Source organism: Ochotona curzoniae, unplaced genomic scaffold (assembly GCF_017591425.1).
Source record: "Ochotona curzoniae isolate NIBS_2020 unplaced genomic scaffold, NIBS_Ocur_1.0 scaffold_2476, whole genome shotgun sequence".
NCBI classification, from domain to species: domain Eukaryota; kingdom Metazoa; phylum Chordata; class Mammalia; order Lagomorpha; family Ochotonidae; genus Ochotona; species Ochotona curzoniae.
The window spans coordinates 22,578,068-22,598,475 of NW_024467095.1; the positions used below are offsets into that span (position 1 = coordinate 22,578,068).

The following is a 20,408-nucleotide window of genomic DNA, read 5'->3' on the forward strand; positions in this document are numbered from 1 at the left end:
ATTACGCTGCACAGTATCAGGGTCTGACTTGGTTCACTAAATCTCATTCATTTTTTAGGATAATGGCATTAAGTATTTTTCTTTTTGTCAATAGCTTCTTCCTTTTGCCTCCAATTTAGTGAGTTGTCATACAAACAGGCACATACTGCGTATTAGTCAGATAAAGGAAAGACCAAGGACATAGATTTTTTTTTCTCCCTCTTTCTTGTACCATTTCTGTCATGTGTTCACAATTTTCACATTAATGTCATTTCACCTATCATGATCTCCATTATATTAACAGGATCTATTACACCTCCCCTCTTAACATTTTGTATTTATTTGCATAAATGAATTTCAGATATATCCCTTATGTCCTGAATGGTTTAACTAGCAAGATGTTAGATTTTTCTTTTTTCACTTCTCATTGTTGATAATAGTCCTTGTCTATATCACTTCTGTTCATATTATTTGCACAAGTATAACTCAGAAGTTAGTATTTCCATTTTTTAAAATATGTATTTGTTTATTGGAGAGGTGGAGTTACACCGGGGGTGGTGGGGAGACAGAGGAACATCTTCCCTTCCTCACATCTGGGGTAGTCTGACCCAAGAGCCTAGAGCTTCTTCCACATCTCTTATTTGGGTAGCAGCAGCCCAAGGATTTGTCCCAACTTCCAATACCTTTTCCAAGTGAGGGATTTGGTTCAGAACTGGAGCAGCTGAGATTTGAGCCTGTGGCCATGTGGCACGTTGATATCAAAGATCGTGTCTTCACCCACCATGCTGAAACACCAGGCCTTCACATCAGTATTTCTAACTTCAAACGTTTTCATAATCCAGGGTGCATTTCCTATGGCCTGACTGTCCACCACTTTCCAAAGTTTGCTAATCGACTTGCTCTATAATACGGAGATTATTCTGGAGTGTCTACCGTAGCAAACAGGTAGAGTTTTCTTCTCAATCTGTGAAGGACTTGAACTAGGAAACTGATGTGATCTGAGACTCACAAGTACATTTGCTTCTTTGTGATTAGAGGAGAGGAAAATGTGGTCCAGCAGAAGATTCCTCCTGCACTCTTGATTACAGAGCTGCAGTTGATAAATGGGTATTGTTTTAAGCCAGTATCCTTATCGTCATTTGTTATGCAGCAACAGAAGACAAATATATTTTATCTAAACTAATTATCTCCCATCCAGGGTGTGTTTTCATCAGCTTCCTGTGGATGCGAATGATTGCATCTGTCTTACCCTCCTTCCTCCTTCCATCCAATGAGATTCAAAGCAGAAACATCATCTGCGTCTCACTCTTTGTCCTGTTCTCTCTGCTTGCTGCAGTCGGGGTCCTCCTTAGCTGCCGGTGAGGGTGACAAAGTTATCCCACCCTGTGTGACCCATCGTAAGTCTATGCAACACTCTGCCAATGGGGACTTTGTGACAGGCTCCCTGGTTATGTCCGTCTCCCCTCTGTGAAAAACAATATGATGTATGTCTGCCTCATTTCCTTAACGGAGCATTTGCCAATATTCCATTAGAAGTCTCGACCCTGCCAAAATTTCAGTCAAATTTAACAATTCATGGCTCTCCGAAAAGTCTTTGTGTATTCCTACATGTAGATTTTTAGAGCATGAAAATCTTTTCCTGGTGAATAAAACCTTCAGTGTCATGCCAAAAATATATTTCCAATCAAACATATGTCATTGGGCTTTGTATGGTTACTTTCCATAGGGAAGGGACCCAACAAACGACTGTCAAATAATCAAATGCACGCAGCCTTTCTGTTCTTGAAAAAAGGCATTTCCTCCACTACATTCGTGGTAACCTTCATTTATGGTTCTCCCACATCATGTGTGTATCATACTGTTCTCCATATGCCTCTAGTATGCCCTACACACATTTGTATTTAATCGAGTTGGAATAATGATTTTGAAGTATAGGCATCTATAAAGCAGTACCTATACTGTGGGGGCTCTCTTTGAATATTAAAACCAATGTAGCAGGTATGCAGTGCCTTTCTCCACTATATGAGCCTCTGAGAGTCCCTGGGAATAACAATGTGTCGTATTTTGGTGATTTCAGTAGCCCTGGAGACGTCACTGAGGCCAAGCAATAATTTTAAAGAACCTGTACCTATGGTGAGTGTCCGAGGTCATTTTCTCAGCGTCCCTTGCAGCTAAAAGAGAGACATGAGAAATTCTGGCCACCAGGCAGATGAACACAAGACTTACATTTCAAAGCAGAAAGGGATGAGCCAGTTATGGTGAGGTACTGCTTTCCAGCAGGTGTGGCCGCACTGTCCTGGCATGCAATGCTGTTGCCAACTGGACTCTGTGGTAATGGTGCAGTAGTGCTGGCATCATTGGTTATCCCTGAGGTGCTGTGGGCGTTGTTCTCCATGGCAGCATTTATATTCTGACTTTACAGTTCCAGAAGGTTCTTCACCTCAAAGTCCTTTAGCAAACCCTTTTGTTAGAACAGCTAGCAGGGGGTGCTGCTAAACACAATTGAAACCCCAAATATCTAAATGATGAACAAACATACTTTCAAAGAATGTCATCATCTTGTTATCATTCCAGATGCTTCCTCTTCTCTTTGAGATAATCAACCCATCTCTATAAATGTAGTGTATTATGACATATGACATAGACATATCATTTTTTAATTTAACAAGTTTTCTTGAGACCCATAATAACTTTTATAAGCAAGTATGATTTTCAGGAACTATACTCATTCTTATACTCATGATAACTCACTTAATCTGAAGATATATTTCAAAACCAGGCCTATGATCCAAAATATCCTCTTTTATAAGTAAGGAAATATGTACCAATTCTAGGAAATTTGCACAAAAAAAAAACCAGCTGGTGAGTAGCAGGTTAAGGTTTAGACTTAAGTATCTAGACTAAATCCCCATGCAGCTATCTCTTATAATAATTTTGTACAAAGGAATTAGCTGTATTTAATATTACTCCTGTAATAGTGACATTTTTCCTAGTTGTCTTTTGTCATTTTTCATGAACGAAAATTACCCATTTCATTGCTATTCAAGCACTTCAGAAATTATTTCAATGTGCATGCACAGACATATATCATATCATAAGGCTATTCTGATGATAATAAAATAATTCAGAAGATTGTAAAATCAATTCTGCATTAATGACCTTGTGGAGATAAACTTTGTTTCAAGCAATAGGCATGTATTTGACTTGCTCTCTTTGGAGTATAATGCAGATTGTGATAAACAAAGGAAAACAACACACAATCATGTCCTTCTGGTTTTCCACTTGGGGAATGACATCAGTGCACGTGCAAGCAGAGCCATTTGAATGGGATATTGACCGTTAAGTGTATTGTGATGACGTCATGGACACCCATGTTCTGATGGAGGGAGCACTGCAGATTTGAGAGCCTTCACTTTCCTAATAACGCAGAAGACGATCTACAACAAATGTTTGTTTTCAAGGCGTTAGGTTCTAATAGAGAACAAAAACTGTACACGTTTGTCAAACTGTCCTAGCACCTGGTATAAACCTGACATCAAAGATACTTAACTTTTTTTTTTTTTTTTTTTTTTTTACTTTTCCAGACAAAGATTTGAAAATGACTAGAATGGGCTGAAGATCTTCCGGTACTGGTTAAGATAAATGACTGTTTTGCTCATGATAACAAACCAGAAATAAAAATAAAATCTGAACATAAAAATAAATAGTACTTGTTTTATGACTCATGCTGTCAGTCTCAACTGCAAACTCTCCATGCCATGTTTACATCTGCTAGAAGTACTCAATTATATCACAAGTTAACTTTCTTGGATGCATTCAATGCATTCACAGTGATACTAATGCAAGTGCCACATGAAGTGCTTTGATTTTAGCAACAATGGTGGATATTATAAACAATGGATTTGATGTTGTATTAATTTATATAATGTATACTTGGACATAGCTGAATGGTATTTCTGAAGATTTTTTTTTCTGTCTTATCAATAATCAGAGAAATGGACTGAGGGAAGGCAAGAAACAAGTAGGTCCATTCCAAGACACACAGCCACCCAGCTCTTTTCTTGGCGAGAATCGTTGTCATGAATAAGGGAGATTAACGGCGGAGCTTGCTCTGCAGTTTAATTTTGCCTCTTTCTATACCTCTTGAGCTAATCAATATTAGAATGACACATAGATAATCATAAAAAAAAACAGATATTTGGGCCAGTGTGATGGTTTCGCTGGCTTATCTTCCACCTGAAAGTGCCAGCATCCCATGTAGGTGCTGGTTCGTGTCCCAGCTGTTCTACTTGTAATCAGCTCTTTGATTGTGGACTGGGAAAGCGTCACAGAGGATGGTCCAAAGCCTTGGGATCCTGCACCTGCATGGGATACCTTAAAGAGGCTCCTGACTAGGAACCAACATAGCTCTAACAATTGTAGTCACTTTGTGGAGTAAGCCAGTGGAGGGAATATCTTTCTGTTTCTCATTTCTGTAATTCTTTCTTTACAACAAAAAGCATGTAAACCTTAAGGAAATATATTTAATCCTCCCCTCTATCCTCATCCTGTGCCTTCCTTATGTTCATCACTACGTTTCATTCAGGATGACTTGGGGACAGTATGCTGCCAAGAATGCTGTATCCATCATGGTCATCATCCACGAGACCTGTTCCTATACCAGGTACATTTGATTAGATTCTAAACAATATGATCTCAACACAAGCATGTTTAACTCCTCCTGAGGATAATGGCCAATCCTATGTGTTAGCTCCCACATGATATAGAGGTTTTTCTTACCACCTCTAATACCTTCTTTTTCAACCTGCATGAATATCCCATGTCCTTTTTAAAATTTCATGTTTTACCCGCACCCATTTCTCTGATTCAAGGGTTCTTCTTCATTTTCTGCCAATGAACGCAACTGAAAATGTCTAGATTGTTATGAAGCTAATGTATAATAGGAAACAAAGAATGATGGTTGAATAAGTAGTTCACTTTCCTCTGGGTTCTCCTGAAGTGTGTTGCAGATATTAACACGTGTCATCCTTATGTGGAAGTCAATGTCATTATCTGCATTTTGCACATTGGGAAAATGAGGTTCAGCGAAATTAAAGAAATTAAAGATTTTTCAGCTTCTCCGTAGACAAATGTGTTTCTAACCCAGCAGTCATAGCCCACACTCTGATCCCTTCCATTGCGGTAACACTTCTTTAATTACAGAACTCGTCTTCAAATCAGTATCTTATTTATCTGAATATCATGAGCTTCTGCAAGACTTTCTGGCTCTAAGGCATCACTCAAAGATTTACTGACTGAATGTATTATGAATGAGTCAACCTGCAGAGTCCAGCAACTCATGTTCGCTTTCTCTTAAGCTAGGTGATGTGATTTTCCTTATAGATTTTAATGACTTGTTGAAATGATATGGCTAAGTTAAGAATAAGCTCACCCAGTTATTTAAGCAAAGTGTTATGAGCCCTGTTGAATGGCAGCATTCCTTACTGTGTACACTCCCACTTTGCCAACTTTGCAAGGACCCACATTTTCTTTTTTTTAAAATTTTGTAGTAAATTATTCTATTCATGTTTATTTTTATGGTTTTATCACATATGGATACTTTCCCAAAACACACAAAGAACATTTTTAAAGATTTATTTTATATTATCTTATTTTAATGTATTGCAAAGTAAGACACACAGAGAGGTGGAGAGGCAGAGAGGGACAGCTTCTGTCCATGATTCATTCGCCAAGCAGCCACAACAGCCAGAGCTGAGCTAATCCAAAGCCAGCAACCAGGAGCCTCTTCCGGGTCTCCCATGTGGGTGCCGGATCCCAAGGCTTTGGGCCATCCTTGGCTGCTTTCCCAGACCACAGGCAGAGAGCTGGATGGGAAGTGGGGCTGCCAGGATTAGAAACATTGCTCATATGGTGTTTTTGGCACTTGCACGGCAAGGACATTAGTCTCTAGGCTGTTGCACCAGGCCCCCAAAGTACATTTTTCACCTGGTTTTGAAGTTATACAGGTGAACTCATATTGTATGCATTCTTCTTTGGCATATTTTAATCCATACTATCATTTTTGCATTATCCATATTGACCCATTCTCTTGTATTTTGAACTGTATTTGCTTACATAAAATAAAACATACTTCTACTAACAAAGATTTGGCTTATGTGCACTTCATCTATTGCAGACAATGTCATTGAAAGCATTTTTATTCAGATCTCCTCACAAGACTGTATACACATTTTTTTTCAAGCCATCTTGTTATCACTGAGACTGCTGGGGTTCAAGGAATAGCCATACAACCTTACCAGGCTGCAGCCTGTACCCACATTTCTTTGTTTCCAGTCTGTTCTCAAGCTGCCAGGACCACATTTCTTGAACAGAGGGGTTGCTGCAACTGGGAACTGGAAAAATTAATATCCAAAAGACGTCGGCACATAAATCTTCTAACGCCAAGCCCTACTTTGGACAAACATGCTGTGCGAGTGGTCTGAGCTTTCTTGTGGCATCAGCGCTTAGCTCACGTTCTGTGGGATTGGAATGGAGGCCGTTATTCCCTCTGACTTGCTGACTTTTCCCAGGATTGTGGTCACACGAGTCGTTAACAGTAACATGCTTTTCAATGCTAACATTTTGTGCTTTGAATGTTGAGAGTCAGCAAAAGAGTACACCGTGGCACGTGGCCGCAGTGAAGTCAGACCCAAAACACGACCAAGAGATGTAACACAGGAGCAATAGAACGTCAACATACAGGACTCAGTTGCTGCAAAAATCCACAGGATAGCTCTAGTTTTAGAAAGGAGTTGCTGATCGTATCCTAATTTTCCACTAAGGTGTGTAATGTGAGAGACTACTTTTTATCCGGAGGGTTTGTGTTTTATCACCAATGCTCAGATCCTAGGGAAAACCACAAATGTCTATATTCATATTATACCTATAATTGGCTTTTTTTTCTTTAAAATTTTCACTGCAAACTCCCAAGAGGCAGAGTGCCCTTGCATTCTACTTTCTCTGACTATTCTGTCTATAGCATAGAAAACTCTGGGTCAGTTTCAGAGATGCTGCCACATTCCAGAGCAAAACTCAATGGATACATAAAGCATCGGATAATTGACATTTTTTTTTAAAGCACTCACTATTATGGTCTTTTAAAACAGATACTTTCAAAGATCTGAAGGGGGACTTTTGGCCTAATTCATATGGAAATGATATGTGGAATCGGTTTTTGCTAGTTTGAAAGCCTATTTTTTCCCCAGATGAATAATTGATGGAAAGCATCATGCATTCTGTGGTTTATTATTGCAGCTTTGGGGCATTCCATATTGGAGGAAGCACCTCATTATGGAACCCGGGAAGGTGGCTAGTCTTCCGTCTTGGTCCTCACTCCCATACATATGATTGACAAGCTGAGAAAATTATTTATCTGTATATCGGTTCCCACCTCCACAAAATTGCATGTCCCCTATGATTATTAATATTTTAATCTCTACTTTGGGACTTTTAATCACACCTGATGTCTCCAGGGTCCTGTTATTTATATCACTCGATGGAGCAATAATTGAATGATTTTTATTTTTAATGAGGTACATTTTCTCTGCTAGAGATTATACCCTTCTACAATTATTAAATAATGTCCTCCTGCCACCATCGAACACCAATCCCCATAAACGTAATACAAATTATGCATATGTGATGATTTCAACAAATATTTTTTTGTTGTTATACTTCTATATAGCAGATTGCAAGTTATGTTCCAAAGTGTGGATTTAGGATTTTACCTGTATAGGTACAGGGCAGAGCTTGTATCACACAAATTCATCCGAGTCCATATCCTAGGATGAAACTCACAACGAAATCTATCCCAAAGGCTTTGAGTTCAGTCTTCAGGAAAGAATGCCCTTGTGTAACACTATGATTCGGCCTCTAACCAGTCATTTAGGAAATATCTCAGCTCCTCTCTCCCAACAGGAGCAGCAGTGGGAACAAAGAAGGAGTTGAGGTTAATCACACTCCAACACATTCTCTAGAAACTACAGTTGGTAACATTCCTGAACGAGAAAGAAAAACGAGAAGAAATATCCCAGAGTCCTATTTTCCTTAAAAGGAAACAAAATCTATCAAACAAATTAGTTTCCTTTTCAAGTTCCTAGCCTTGTCATCTGAGTGCTGTCCACGCTCCGTGAACTGCATGATGTGCTTCTGATGCTTGGTGTGACACCCAACCCTACATGGGACGTTGCACCTTCCTGGTCCCTGCGTCCCACTCTGCCTGAGGTCGAAGCTGCTCCTGGACTCCCAGGAACTCCAACACGCAGGACTTTTCTGAAGAATTTACAGTGCTAACCAAGAGTTAGCTCATTCTTGCATTATGCTTCCTGATAAAATAAGGCTGCTGTGTACAGTGATATTAAGCATAATCTTCCTCCTGGGTCACCCAATTATTACCATTCAGTTGACTCCCTGTCACCATCTGGCTGTAAGTCAATTATAATTTTTGCAAATCCCAGAATCCTGGTTCACATAAACTTGTGTTGATCAAGGCACGTGGCTGTTTAGCACTTGTTGCGAGGTCAGCTTCTACCCATGTTTGAGAAATGAGCTAGATGAATTTTCAATTGTATCTAAAATGCTTTAAATATACTTAAAGACTAACAGTTAGTGGATAAAATTTTAAGTGTTTTCGAAGCAAATTTACCATGCAATTTCTATTTCCAAATATTATGAAACCTAAGTAAAAATTAAGGATTTTTGGTAGAAATTCAGTTTTTCAGTTGTGCCAAAAAATATTAAATGTAAAGCAGATTTTAACAACTTCACATGAAAATGCAAAGTCTAATATTGATTGCTTTTATATTGGTTGCATACAGAACTTAAACTGTTTTGATTTATTAGTGTGAACAAAATACAGAATATGCATTACATATGCTTTTTTTCTCACTATAAATACTGATGCTGAGTAACCCCAAAGTACACATATGGCTTGCTTTAGGTTTCATCCAACACTATTGATAGTACAGTATGCTAGCGTAGCCTCTAATGCAATTTGGACAGGAAGTAGGCTTGTTAAATTATTGATGCTTCCTAGAAGTAAATAATTTTCTTTATCAGGTAAGGAAAATGCTTTTTGCTGTTCCCTGACATCTGAGATGCCACCTAAACCCTCCTCTGGTTTGGAGGTGGGGACCCTCCCTAAAATGTTTCAAAGAGGGTCTTCTCTCCTACTGAGGAGCCCATTTTAGGGGCTCCACAGGCTTGCCTTGTCAACTCACAGGTGTTTAAAATCCCTCGTGCAAGGGAACTTCAGCGATGGCTGTGCTTAACTCAGTGTGCACTTACTCGAGGACTCAGTCCCAAATCCGTCACTCCTTTGGAGTTGATCAATATCTCAAGACATACTCCCCTACAGTCTGATGTCCTTTGTCTTTCCAGGTCCTGATCTGTATTGATATATATGAGAGCTGTTGGAAAGGGCTGCCGTGGAAAGGCCAAGCGTTGGGATGGCAGCTCCAGTTCCTGCTTGGAGTAGAATTGGTTTTAGCACATTTATTCAGACAGCTTCTTTGAAAAAAAAAAACACACACACAGTGAAATGTACAGGTCAACCTTGCAACATTGAAGTTATTTCGCCTGCAATGAAAAGTTCAATTTGACATGCAGCTGACAGGTTTAAAAAAAAAGAATTAGGAAACTTTTTTGGGTTCCTCCTTTTAGATACAAGCTATCTAAGCAATGAGCAAAAAAAGACAGACAAAAACAAGAAAAAAAGAAAAAACAAGAAAAAAGATTGTTAATGTTCTCTTCCAGCCTGAATAACTTAGAGTTACAAAACTGCTTATGAATAATGAATGTCTAGTCCAGGTGCCTGAAATACGAGCAACTGTAGTATTCCACAATGCGGTGAGATGTAGCATGCTCATTCAGCAACAAGCTTTCTATTTTTCCTTGTCTCCCTGTTTTTCTATTCCAGCTAAGCCATCCAGAAGGGGGAGGGAGGAGGTAGGGGAGCACTCCATGAGCTGAGAACAAAGGAATCTTAAATCTAGATTATCTAACACACACAAATAAAATCTCAGGCTTTGAGACATTAATCACATATAGAAATCCGTTTGAATATGAATTGTTGCCATCCCAGAGGCTGTTGAACCTATTTCAGACTGGTAAGAAACCATCCAATCTGTTTATCTCTCCTCAGTGTATTGTTTCACATTGTTGACACATTGCTAAGAAGCACTGATTCTTTGCAAAGCTATGCCCTTCTCAATGGGAAGGGACGTTCTAAAACAAGCTGTCTCTGAAGCTACACCACAGTGCATCCTCCATCTTCCGTGGCTTCATTCACTAAGTGTTCCCTGCACTGTGTCTTCCTTGTCATGCACTGGGATATTGTCATTAATGCCATAGTTTCCCCACCTTCCACCAAACACAAATACTGCTGGTGCTCTCTCTAGAAGATCTTAGGTACTCTCTCTTTGGTGGTTGAATTGGATCCACATTATTTATTTCCTTTCGCTTTGTACTGACTTACTGCTTTTTCTCCATCTGTGTTTTGAATATTAAGCCCTGTTAGTGACTCAAGAAAATATTGCTCTGTCAGATGCTAGCAATATTGCTGCTGCACATCAGTAGCTTCTACTTATATATCTTTTATTTCAATTCTTTACAGGGAGACAAAATGTTGTTCTCATCGCTTTGTTCCAATCTTTGCTGCTCTCACACATGTAGTATTTCAAGCTCTATTTATTTCTTTTTTGCCTCATATCGTGCAAATCCCAAAGTAAGTACAGAGGTATCTGAATGTTAGCTGCTCAATATAAAGAAAAGTGAGTATGCAAGAATGAGCTCGTTAACATATGTTATTATAAGAAACTATTTTAAATAATTGTTAATATGAAGCAATGGTGCTATAGCATGCCTTCTAAATGAGAATCCAGTCAGAATAGAGTTCTATGTAACAACAGCAACAAAAAATGCGTCTTCCATTCTAAAACACAAGTGGGGAAACTTCAGCTGTGTCCCTTACCAACTGAAATATAGTTCCAATTTTTTTTAAAAGAAACTCTGCAAACAATGCCAATGACAGAATAGTGGCTGATTTTGAAGTCACAACACTTCATTTCAAAGGCAGTGAATCTGATCTCTGTTAGCTATGTCATCATGCAAAATCTAAACTTTTCAAGTCTTTTCTTCTCAGCCATCACATTGATGTTGTTGTTTTAATTTGACTTATAAATTCGTTCCTAGGGTTTTTGTGGACACTAGATAAAACAGTGTTTCCATGCATGCTTTGATTGCAATGTCCACGGACAGGAACTCTGTGCTGGGTACCATCATACATCCTGAGTAGGTCCAAATCTCTGTGACCTAGGACCAGTCCTTAAGTCAGACACACATACACACACGCACACACACACACACACACACACACACACACGCACGCACACACACACCAGGTCCCTGGGCTCAGAGAAACATACTTATGGTCAAATACTTTAGAATACATTCTAACACAGAAACACAAGGACCTTGGAAACACCTGTGAACCTAGGCACCGGTGATGACTTAGTGGAAAGCAGACACCCAAATCACAACGGCTAGACAGTTTAAGAAAGATGTTGATGTTGTTTGGGTGTCAAGCATGATCCACCGGTATAAAAGGTAGGAACCATCCATGTTTATTATTAGATGTGAATCAAAGATGTGTGGGTCAACTGAGAGAAGCAGCAGCAAGGTGCGGGGGAGCAGGGATAGCAACCTCTCACATTTGCATTTCCCCAGAGACTTGCTTGTGGTCTCCAAATCTTTCCCCATGAAGAAGGGCCATCATGTGTGCTCAATGCCTTCCTCCTGGCGGAGGACACCAAGTCATTCTCCTCCTGGCAGACCATATGTCTCAACAGGGATCATGGCCTTCTCAGAGTGCAAGAGGAAGTCTTTCTGGAAATTGTGTAATACAGGGCTCTGAGGTGTGGGGAGCACATGTTTGACCTGAGAATCTCTACAGAAAGTGAGGAACCAAAGAAACAATGCTCTCCCTCACTCTAACAGCTTATCTGGTGTTCTAAGCGACAGGACAAAGGTAAAAACAACAACGAACGCAACACGCAAAAAACATACACACATGCAAAAACTGTATGGACAGGCACAAACTCTTAATCGTGTGTTGATTATAGATGTGTTCAGACACACATTTCCTGATATAAAATGATGACTGCTACCTGGCAGATAGCTAGTCACATGCTGGTGATGCTTGTAATTCAGACTAGGAGCCTGAACTCAAATAAGCAGCAGTGTCCACTGGTTTTAAAGCATAAACACAAAATACAAAGGAAGTAAATTCCAGAAGGGCCTAACAAGAAAAGCTAAGCAAAATAAAACAGCAGGCTGTCCCTCACGGTATCCAGAAAATAAAAGTAGCCAAGAAAAAGTAAAATAAAAGTGTCCTGGCGGGAGAAACCTTGGGAATAAAACTTGCCACATTCTACATTGTAATGTTGAAGAAGCAAGAACGATAAAGCAGACTGTCTTAGCATGGCATGGTTCATTGTCAGCAGTATTCACTTCAGCATCCATCTGACTTCTAAAGCAAGCTGATGAGTAAACAATGTTGATTGTTCCATTTCAGTGTACAAGAAAGGAACTGAACACGGTCTAGACAGCTTTGCTGTGTTCAACTGACATGATTTTTAGAAGGGCAAACTATAGAAAGAGTGATGTTATTTTGTTCTTCTTCTTCCAAGAAATGCCTGAAAAAAAATCATTTAATGTCTGTTCTTTCTCTTAAGTATGACAGCACCAGGTTGGTAATAGAGCCATTAATATATTCAATTCTCCCAACCGTCTGGGAAATGATTTGGCCTGCTTATTCTCCTGATGAATAACAATCAGGGACAAGGGCAAATAGTCACAAACGCTTGGACATTTTTCTAGTTATAAAGCACAGCTACTGGACACTTGGAGAGTTACTGATTCTGCAGAGACGGAGTGTAGTTCAAATGCTTGCACTGCGTGGCTCCTGTGCACCTGTTTGTGCCCTAAGCTTATTTCATGAATGAACTTGCTCACCAGCTGCCATGAGTTTGCCACATCCTTCTGTGGACATGCCCTCCTCGTTCCTGGCCTAGCTTTTTTTCTAAACAGAACACAGAATATGTTCCTCATGGACCAGGCACAATAGTAAAAACTGTACCATTTCAGAATCATGATTCTGATGATCTCGCCTACATTGGAAAAGCCTTCCCTCGAAGAGACCTTATTCTCACTGTTCGCGATGTTCTCTCCTAAAATATGAAATTTATCCTTTCTGTAATCGCAAATAAACATAATTGTGCTTGCTACTATTACTCATTTTCTCCTGTAGTCTGGACTCAAGCTACATTGATGACAAAACAAAATGTGTGATAACTTTATATATAAGTACTTTATATAATGTGCTTATTATTTTCAATACAAACTATTTTTATAAGAGTTGCCTATGTATTTAGATGGTGGAGTAACAAGAAGAGGAAGATAAAAAGAGATTTTCCATCTGCTGATTCACTCCCAAACTTGTGGTGACATTCAAAGCTGGTACAGACTAAAGCCAAGAGGTAAAAACTCCATCTGGTCTCCCAGCCAAGTGGAAGGGCCTACCATCTGCACACCAACAGGATGGGAGAATGAAGGTAGCACAGATGGAATTGCCGCTCCAGTATGTGATGCTGTTATCACAAGTAGTGGCTTAACCAGCTTGGCCACACACTGGCCTAAGAATTCTGCCTGAAATTACTGTTTCTGTTTGGTAAAGTTTATTTACATACATTCTGTATCTTCTTGGACGAGATATGAAAAATACCAAAGCTCTCCTCTTTGCTAACTTCTAATATTTATTTTTGAAATCTTGGTTATTTATATTATTTGATACGTAGAGAGAGAGAGATGCAAAGAGACAGAGTCAGAGAGGGAGAGTCCTCATGTTCTAGTTAACGCCCCAAATGCTTTGCCGCTGGTAATTCAGAATCCATGGTTGGGACCCAACCACCTGTTGCTTCCCAGCTGATTGCAACAGGAAAATGAGATCAAGAGCAAAGGTGGAGCTCAACTCCTGGCCCTTCAACATGGGCTCAGCCAACCCAAGCAGCAACTTTACCACTGTTACAGAAAAATCCTCAGTACCAAGGACTTTCATGTTCAGAGGGAAATATGCCCTCAATGTCTGGGAATTTGAAATAGCTCGTGAAGACCAAGACAAGGGATTCTAATTAACGTAGGCAGTGCAGACTAGGTCTTTAGAGATGGTGGGCTCCTAAAAACCATCTTGTTAGTTTCTCATTATAGAGGTGAGGTAATACAGCAACAGAAGAAAGTGTCCAAAGATGACATCAATAACCACAAAAAAATGCATATCTGCAATAGTCAACCCACAAAGATATATTTATCCTGTACATATTGAGGAATGTATTCATTTAAATATCTTTCATTTCTAGTTTGTATATTTATTGATCCTACCTACCTGTATGTATAGGCATAAAAGCAAAAAAGGATTTTTTTTTTTAAAGATTTATTTTTATTATTTTTTCATTGGAAAGGCAGATATACAGAGAGGAGAGACAGAGAGGAAGATCTTCCGTCCGATGATTCACTCCCCAAGTGAGCGCAACGGGCCGATACTATGCCGATCCGAAGCCAGGAGCCTCTTCCGGGTCTCCCACGCGGGTGCAGGTTCCCAAAGCTTTGGGCCGTCCTCGACTGCTTTCCCAGGCCACAGGCAGGGAGCTGGAAGGGAAGCGGGGCTGCCGGGACTAGAACCGGCGCCCATATGGGATCCCGGGCATGCAAGGCGAGGACCTTTAACCACTTGCGCCACCGCGCCGGGCCCCAAAAAAGGATTTTTTAATACCTTGTTTAAAGCGACATAATAAAACATATGATTGTAATTGGCTTTTCACAAATAGTAACTTCTTTTTGATAATTAGTCATTAATATTGTATTAAGAAAGTTAGATAATTATCATGTTTATCAAGGATGGCAGCAGTGCTTAATCTAACAGAACCATCTTAAATTAGCTGATGCTTTTCTCAAGGTCAAATGCTGAACTGTTTGGAATTTTCTATAAAATTAGGAAAATAGCTATTTCCTAAAAAATAATTAGGTAAAAGCTTCATCCCAAATATTCAAATTATGAAAACTCTTTTTTTTGCAATTAACTTCATTTTATCGCGCTTAACCAAAAAAAAAAAAAAAAATCTACAAGAGCCTTCGGACACAAATGCGTTTCCAAGCATATGAAACAAGCTACATCCCAAACCCTTGATGTCAATACTGCTTAGACTAAGTTTGACAAAAGCATCTCCAAAATTGAAATGATGTACTCATTTTATAGATGGCTCACAATCAAGATGAAGAATTCTGCAAAGAAGATCCACAGAACACAATATTTGTTTGGGTTGACTTGGTTGTGCCAATGTCTACACCCAACGCATCACACAGCTTGGGAAGCAGTGTTTTACAGAAAATGGTACCAAAAAAATTCTAGAATAGATTCCTGTAGGGAAAACAAAGACAAGCACTGAAATTTCAGCATTATAAAATTTCATGTTATGACAGAAATAGCTACATCATTTGTAAATGAAAATGGATGTCCAGACAAAATAGATGAGTCATTGCCCGGTGAATTCGCTTCCAACATCCTATTATTTTTAATAAGACTTGATGAAATATTTCATGTCTTGCATATTAAATTTCATAAAGCGCCTATCCAAGCCAAAATTCTGATTTGCATTTGCAAATTAAAGGAAAAGAGAATAACTCATTTTCTAAGGTTCGATTGCTGTTCTCCTTGTGTTTGGATACAAAGCCTCTGAGGTCTTCAGAAGGAGTCGTTCAGAAATCATTTGTTTTTACACACTCACAACTCTGAGAAGGAAAACGGGATGCACGTGATTCTTCCTAATGCCTGGAACAGTTTTTCTCTGATTATCACAAGTTAATAAATATGCACTAGTTCCTACAAGACTGGTATATTCTGAGGACTAATTCAAATGTCGCTACAGTGATAGGAAACCAGTAAGAATCACAGACAGAATTTTACTAGTTTGGATTGAGAAGGGCTTTGTGGGGAACTTATAATAAAGGTAATATTTTAATTAGTTAAAGTGTGTTGAAATTATTTAAAATAATACTTTGTTAACTTTAAGGTTATTATGATACGTTTTATATGAGGATGGGAACATTGCCACGTAATGACAATGATAACTATATAAACTGTGGAAATACTTCTTTAGAAAGATAACTGCTTTTGTAATGACAAGTAGATTTCTTTCATTCAGTTATTGATGTCAAATGCAGTGTTGACATCTGAAGTGTCATTTTCAAGAGTCGGGGGAACGAGCTTATCATTGCAATGTCACTCATTTGTATAGATCATTCTTCTTAATCTTTGTAACATCTCTGTATGATATGAAGATTCTATCTCTGATTGATTCTATTTAAGAATATAAGGGACTAGAACTTGATGAATGCTTGCATAATTATTAATTGTACTTTCTCTATCCTAAGTTCCCAGTTTGACTGATGGATTGTATATTTGCCATAAACATCAGGAGAATAATATACAGTACATTTTAGATGATTAAAATCAGACTCTTCCTTGATCAATTCAGTATGAAAACCTAGTTAAGCATGAATACAACTTTTCTCTTTGTACATTCTGAGCAGTCAACAGTTGTTCTCAGGGGCGTCATCTGAAGATGCACAAACAAGGGCAACCCGAATAGGAATGTCAAATATCGCAAAATGCTACATGAGAAAAGCAGACTTGGGATTTTTTGCTCCCAATAATCTGCTCCAAAAATGAATGCTCCTTTGGGGGAAAAAAGCACTTCCAAAGTGAAAGGAGAATGAACAGATTGGGGAAAATGCAAGGACAAGAGATGGTGACTTCTGGGAGAAGGGAGGGGATTGCAGCTGACACGGGCAGTCACTGCATATCTGAGGTTTGATGTTCCATTCTAAGTGAAGAGCACTCTGATAAAACTCAAGGGGACGGAAGCAAGAGCAGCACAAGAGTGCCAGGACCAGGTGATAGTGATACCGAGAGGGGGAGTAGTTGCGTGCATGGCGTGTGGTGGCTTTCCATGATCTCAGCACACCAGCCACAGTTCTGTGTTTCATTCATTGTGACACAGGACTTCAACACTCAGCCCTGGAAAGAAGAGAACAAATGAAAAGCCACCGGAAGTAGGTGCTCTATAAAAGTAACCAAGGCCAGAAGACTGGAAAGTGGAAAAGAAGGGAAAGCACTGTGTTCCAGGCAAAGCAGGACCACAAATCAGAAGAGCACAGGTGATGGGACGTGGCTGCCAGAGTCTACATGAGCCTGTGCCACGTGGGAACGAGTATGTAACAGACGCCTAAAAATTAAACCACACTGACCAAGTGCTCTGTACGTAAAGTGTAAAATGTGATGCGTAGGTATGCGAAAACATTATGAAGTGATTAACCCAAGCCGTTGAATACGACCACGCATCCCCTAGTTGCCCTGTGCTCATGCTGAGAACACTGAGGGTCTCGCTCAGAATGTTCAGGTACATGGGATGGTGCAACCGATGAAAGCAGACGAGGTGTCTCCCCGGTCACTGGCATTGTGTGTGCTCCTGCCATTTCTTCCCTCTCCTCACTGCAACATTTGGCAACAACCATTCCTGTTGCTATCAAAAGCAAGCTTATGGTACTTGGTGGATTTATGTTTCCCCAGAAAAATCTTGCTTCTTTGCTTTTCAAAATGTCACGTATAGATATTGTATCAGCCTCCCTTTGAAAGGAAAAACAAACAAAGCCTTCATCGTTTGTCTCTAATCTTGTTCTTTCATACTTTGTGAACATTTGCCAAGCTTGAAATGACCATTTCTTAATGAATATCATGACACTGAATCCAAAGTGCAAGTGGTAATGGCAGACACGCAGCTATTTATTACCTACTTTTAATAACAAAACTAAATTCTGGGCACAGGACAAAAGGAAAAAATGCAAAGGGACCATGTGATCCTAAATCTTCGAAACAAAGTATAGAGTAATAAATGAAGAGCAATGCAATGAATGCAAAGTTGCCTGCATCGTGTAATTGCATCAGGAAGGTTCTTCGTAGCTACATTCTGAGAGATTTTCTCATTGAAAAAAAAAATTCCCTTACTCATAATCGTTATATCATTTTGAATTTCGAATTCCAAAATTTCTTCAACTTTGACCAACCATCCCATATGTCCAACCAATATTTTTTTCTGCTTTATTCTTAATTGGGGCTGCAAGTGGAGTTCATACTTCCTGTGGATTGTGTAGATGTGGCATGAGTGATTTAGGGTGCCTGCTAATGACTCTTCTGTGACAATAAATGCTGAAAAACTGTTTCTGTTTTCAACCACAAAGGGATCAACACTTCTCTTACCCCCTCGCTTGTTGGTCTTGGCATACCCAGGATAATAGCTGCCAGATTTAGAAGACGAGCTACTGAAAGCTGAATGGTGGAGTCCAGAGACGAGGGGCTCATCACATTTTTCTGCAGAAAAAAAAAGAAGAATTCCATCAAGATCTTTCAATAATCAATGGTTTGTGTTTATTGAAATATTCAGTAGAGTACAAACTTTAAAACTTATAAAGCTTATCAAAAGATCATGATTTAGACAAATGAATTATGCTAATGACAATGAATCATAAAAGCAGTTTAAACAGTGTTCTGATGTTCCAAATGTTTCTAGAGCAAAATAATTTATTCAGAAGAAATTTACTTAGATTTACTTTGAAAAAATTATGAGGAAAATTAAGTTGCTTACATAATAGGCTTTGCTATTTGGCATCTCCAGAAATTCTCCAAGTATTTGACTAGTGTAAACTTTGAAGGATAAAGATTGACTGAGTTCTACGGATCTCTAGTATGCCATACTCTGCCTATACAGTAATACTTTACACTCGAAATTTTAAGAAAATGTATCTCAAGCTAACCATTGTTACCACAATAAAAAAAATGAATACAACAATAAAGCCACCATCATAAAGAGCTTGTGAGAGAGATCAATGAATAATTATAGGCTCAAAAATAAATATCACCAGAGAAATGACTCATTCCCCATCTTACTCAAACAATTCACTGCATTGCACCCAGGGGATACAGCAATTCTATTCTGAACACTTTGTGCACCTGGCTTTACATGGTCATTTACATGCTTCCTTCATCCTCCGCTGGTTGCCCATTCTCTCATTCCTTTGCTGAAGTTTTCTCATGTTCCTAATGTTAAAGGAACTAACCTCAGCTCATCTATCTCCGCTCAGTCTATTTTCCTTCTTTGCAACATGGCTCTAAGAATTACATCTTCCAGAATAGCTCACCATCCTGGTCACTCTAGGGCCACAACTCAAGACCTAATCCAGGTAGCCTTTCACTGCCACTATTGTTGGAAAAGACTATCCAGCTTTGCTTGCATCCTGCGTGCCCAGAGCAGCTGAAGAAACACTTATAAAAAAGAAGAGGCAACAAGGCGCCTGCTGTCGATTGCTTGGAACAGCCCCCAGCGGCCCCCCAATCCCTGTCCTTTAGTTCTCAGCCATCACGGCTCCTTTCAGTCCTCCTCAAAGGCAAACCTATGCCTGCAACTGACCTGTATCATGATCGACACCCCCCTGCGGCAGCGTCCACCTGGGGCTCTGTCCAGGGTCACTTAGCAGGGCCAGGAACGGATTCTGCTAGTCTGTTAAACAATGTCCTGTTGTCATCGCTGCAGCTTCTCACATTCTGCTGGGTTTTCCCTCGGAGCACCTAGTCTCACCTGACCTGCTGTGTTCTCATGCACTTGACTGTGGAATGGCCGTTCTCCCTCTGCAAGCAATTTCGTTTGCTGAATTCTGACTATGCATCTGTCAATAGGCACAGGCCCTACAACTCCCTGTAGAATGAATTAAAGACATAAGGAAGCAACTAGCCAAACCAATATGAAGAAACCAGAGCACAACACCAAATCTCAACATGGCGATACTTAACTCTGAGACGGGTGATCTTGAATTCCCAAGAAATGGTTTCGTTTGCCTGGGATTCTAGTCAGTTATGAAATTGTACTATTACATATTCTAATATTATATCTAGTTCAGATATTTATACATAGAAATGTATTTAGCAATAGATAGTTTTTTTGAAAATTCACCTAAACATGTCCTTAATAACACTGAAGAAATGAATTATTGCTACCTCACCACTCAAGTATATATAAATCTGAAGGTAAAACAGATAGATATAGTATCTCAAATTATTGTTGGGTTTCTTATTTTTAACTTCAATTGCCTCTGAGAAATATGACGTGTGTTTGTGAATCTATTCCCCAGAAAATTAATGAAAATATAAACTTAAATTGCTTTAAAATATTAGTTCAAAACTGTGTCATATAAATTGAAAGATTTCAGATTGTATTAAAATTTACTGT

The 20,408-nt window shown here is 39.2% G+C and overlaps 1 protein-coding gene across 1 annotated transcript in view; it reads right to left on the reverse strand.

Moving 5' to 3' along the window:
• Positions 1-20,408, reverse strand: part of CNTNAP2 (contactin associated protein 2) — a 1,623,532-nt gene that overhangs the window by 1,198,232 nt on the left and 404,892 nt on the right. Inside the window, exon 2 of the mRNA XM_041002153.1 lies at positions 18,386-18,496. Within this exon, the coding sequence (XP_040858087.1) occupies positions 18,386-18,496 (111 nt within the window). The remainder of the gene's footprint in view (positions 1-18,385; positions 18,497-20,408) is intronic.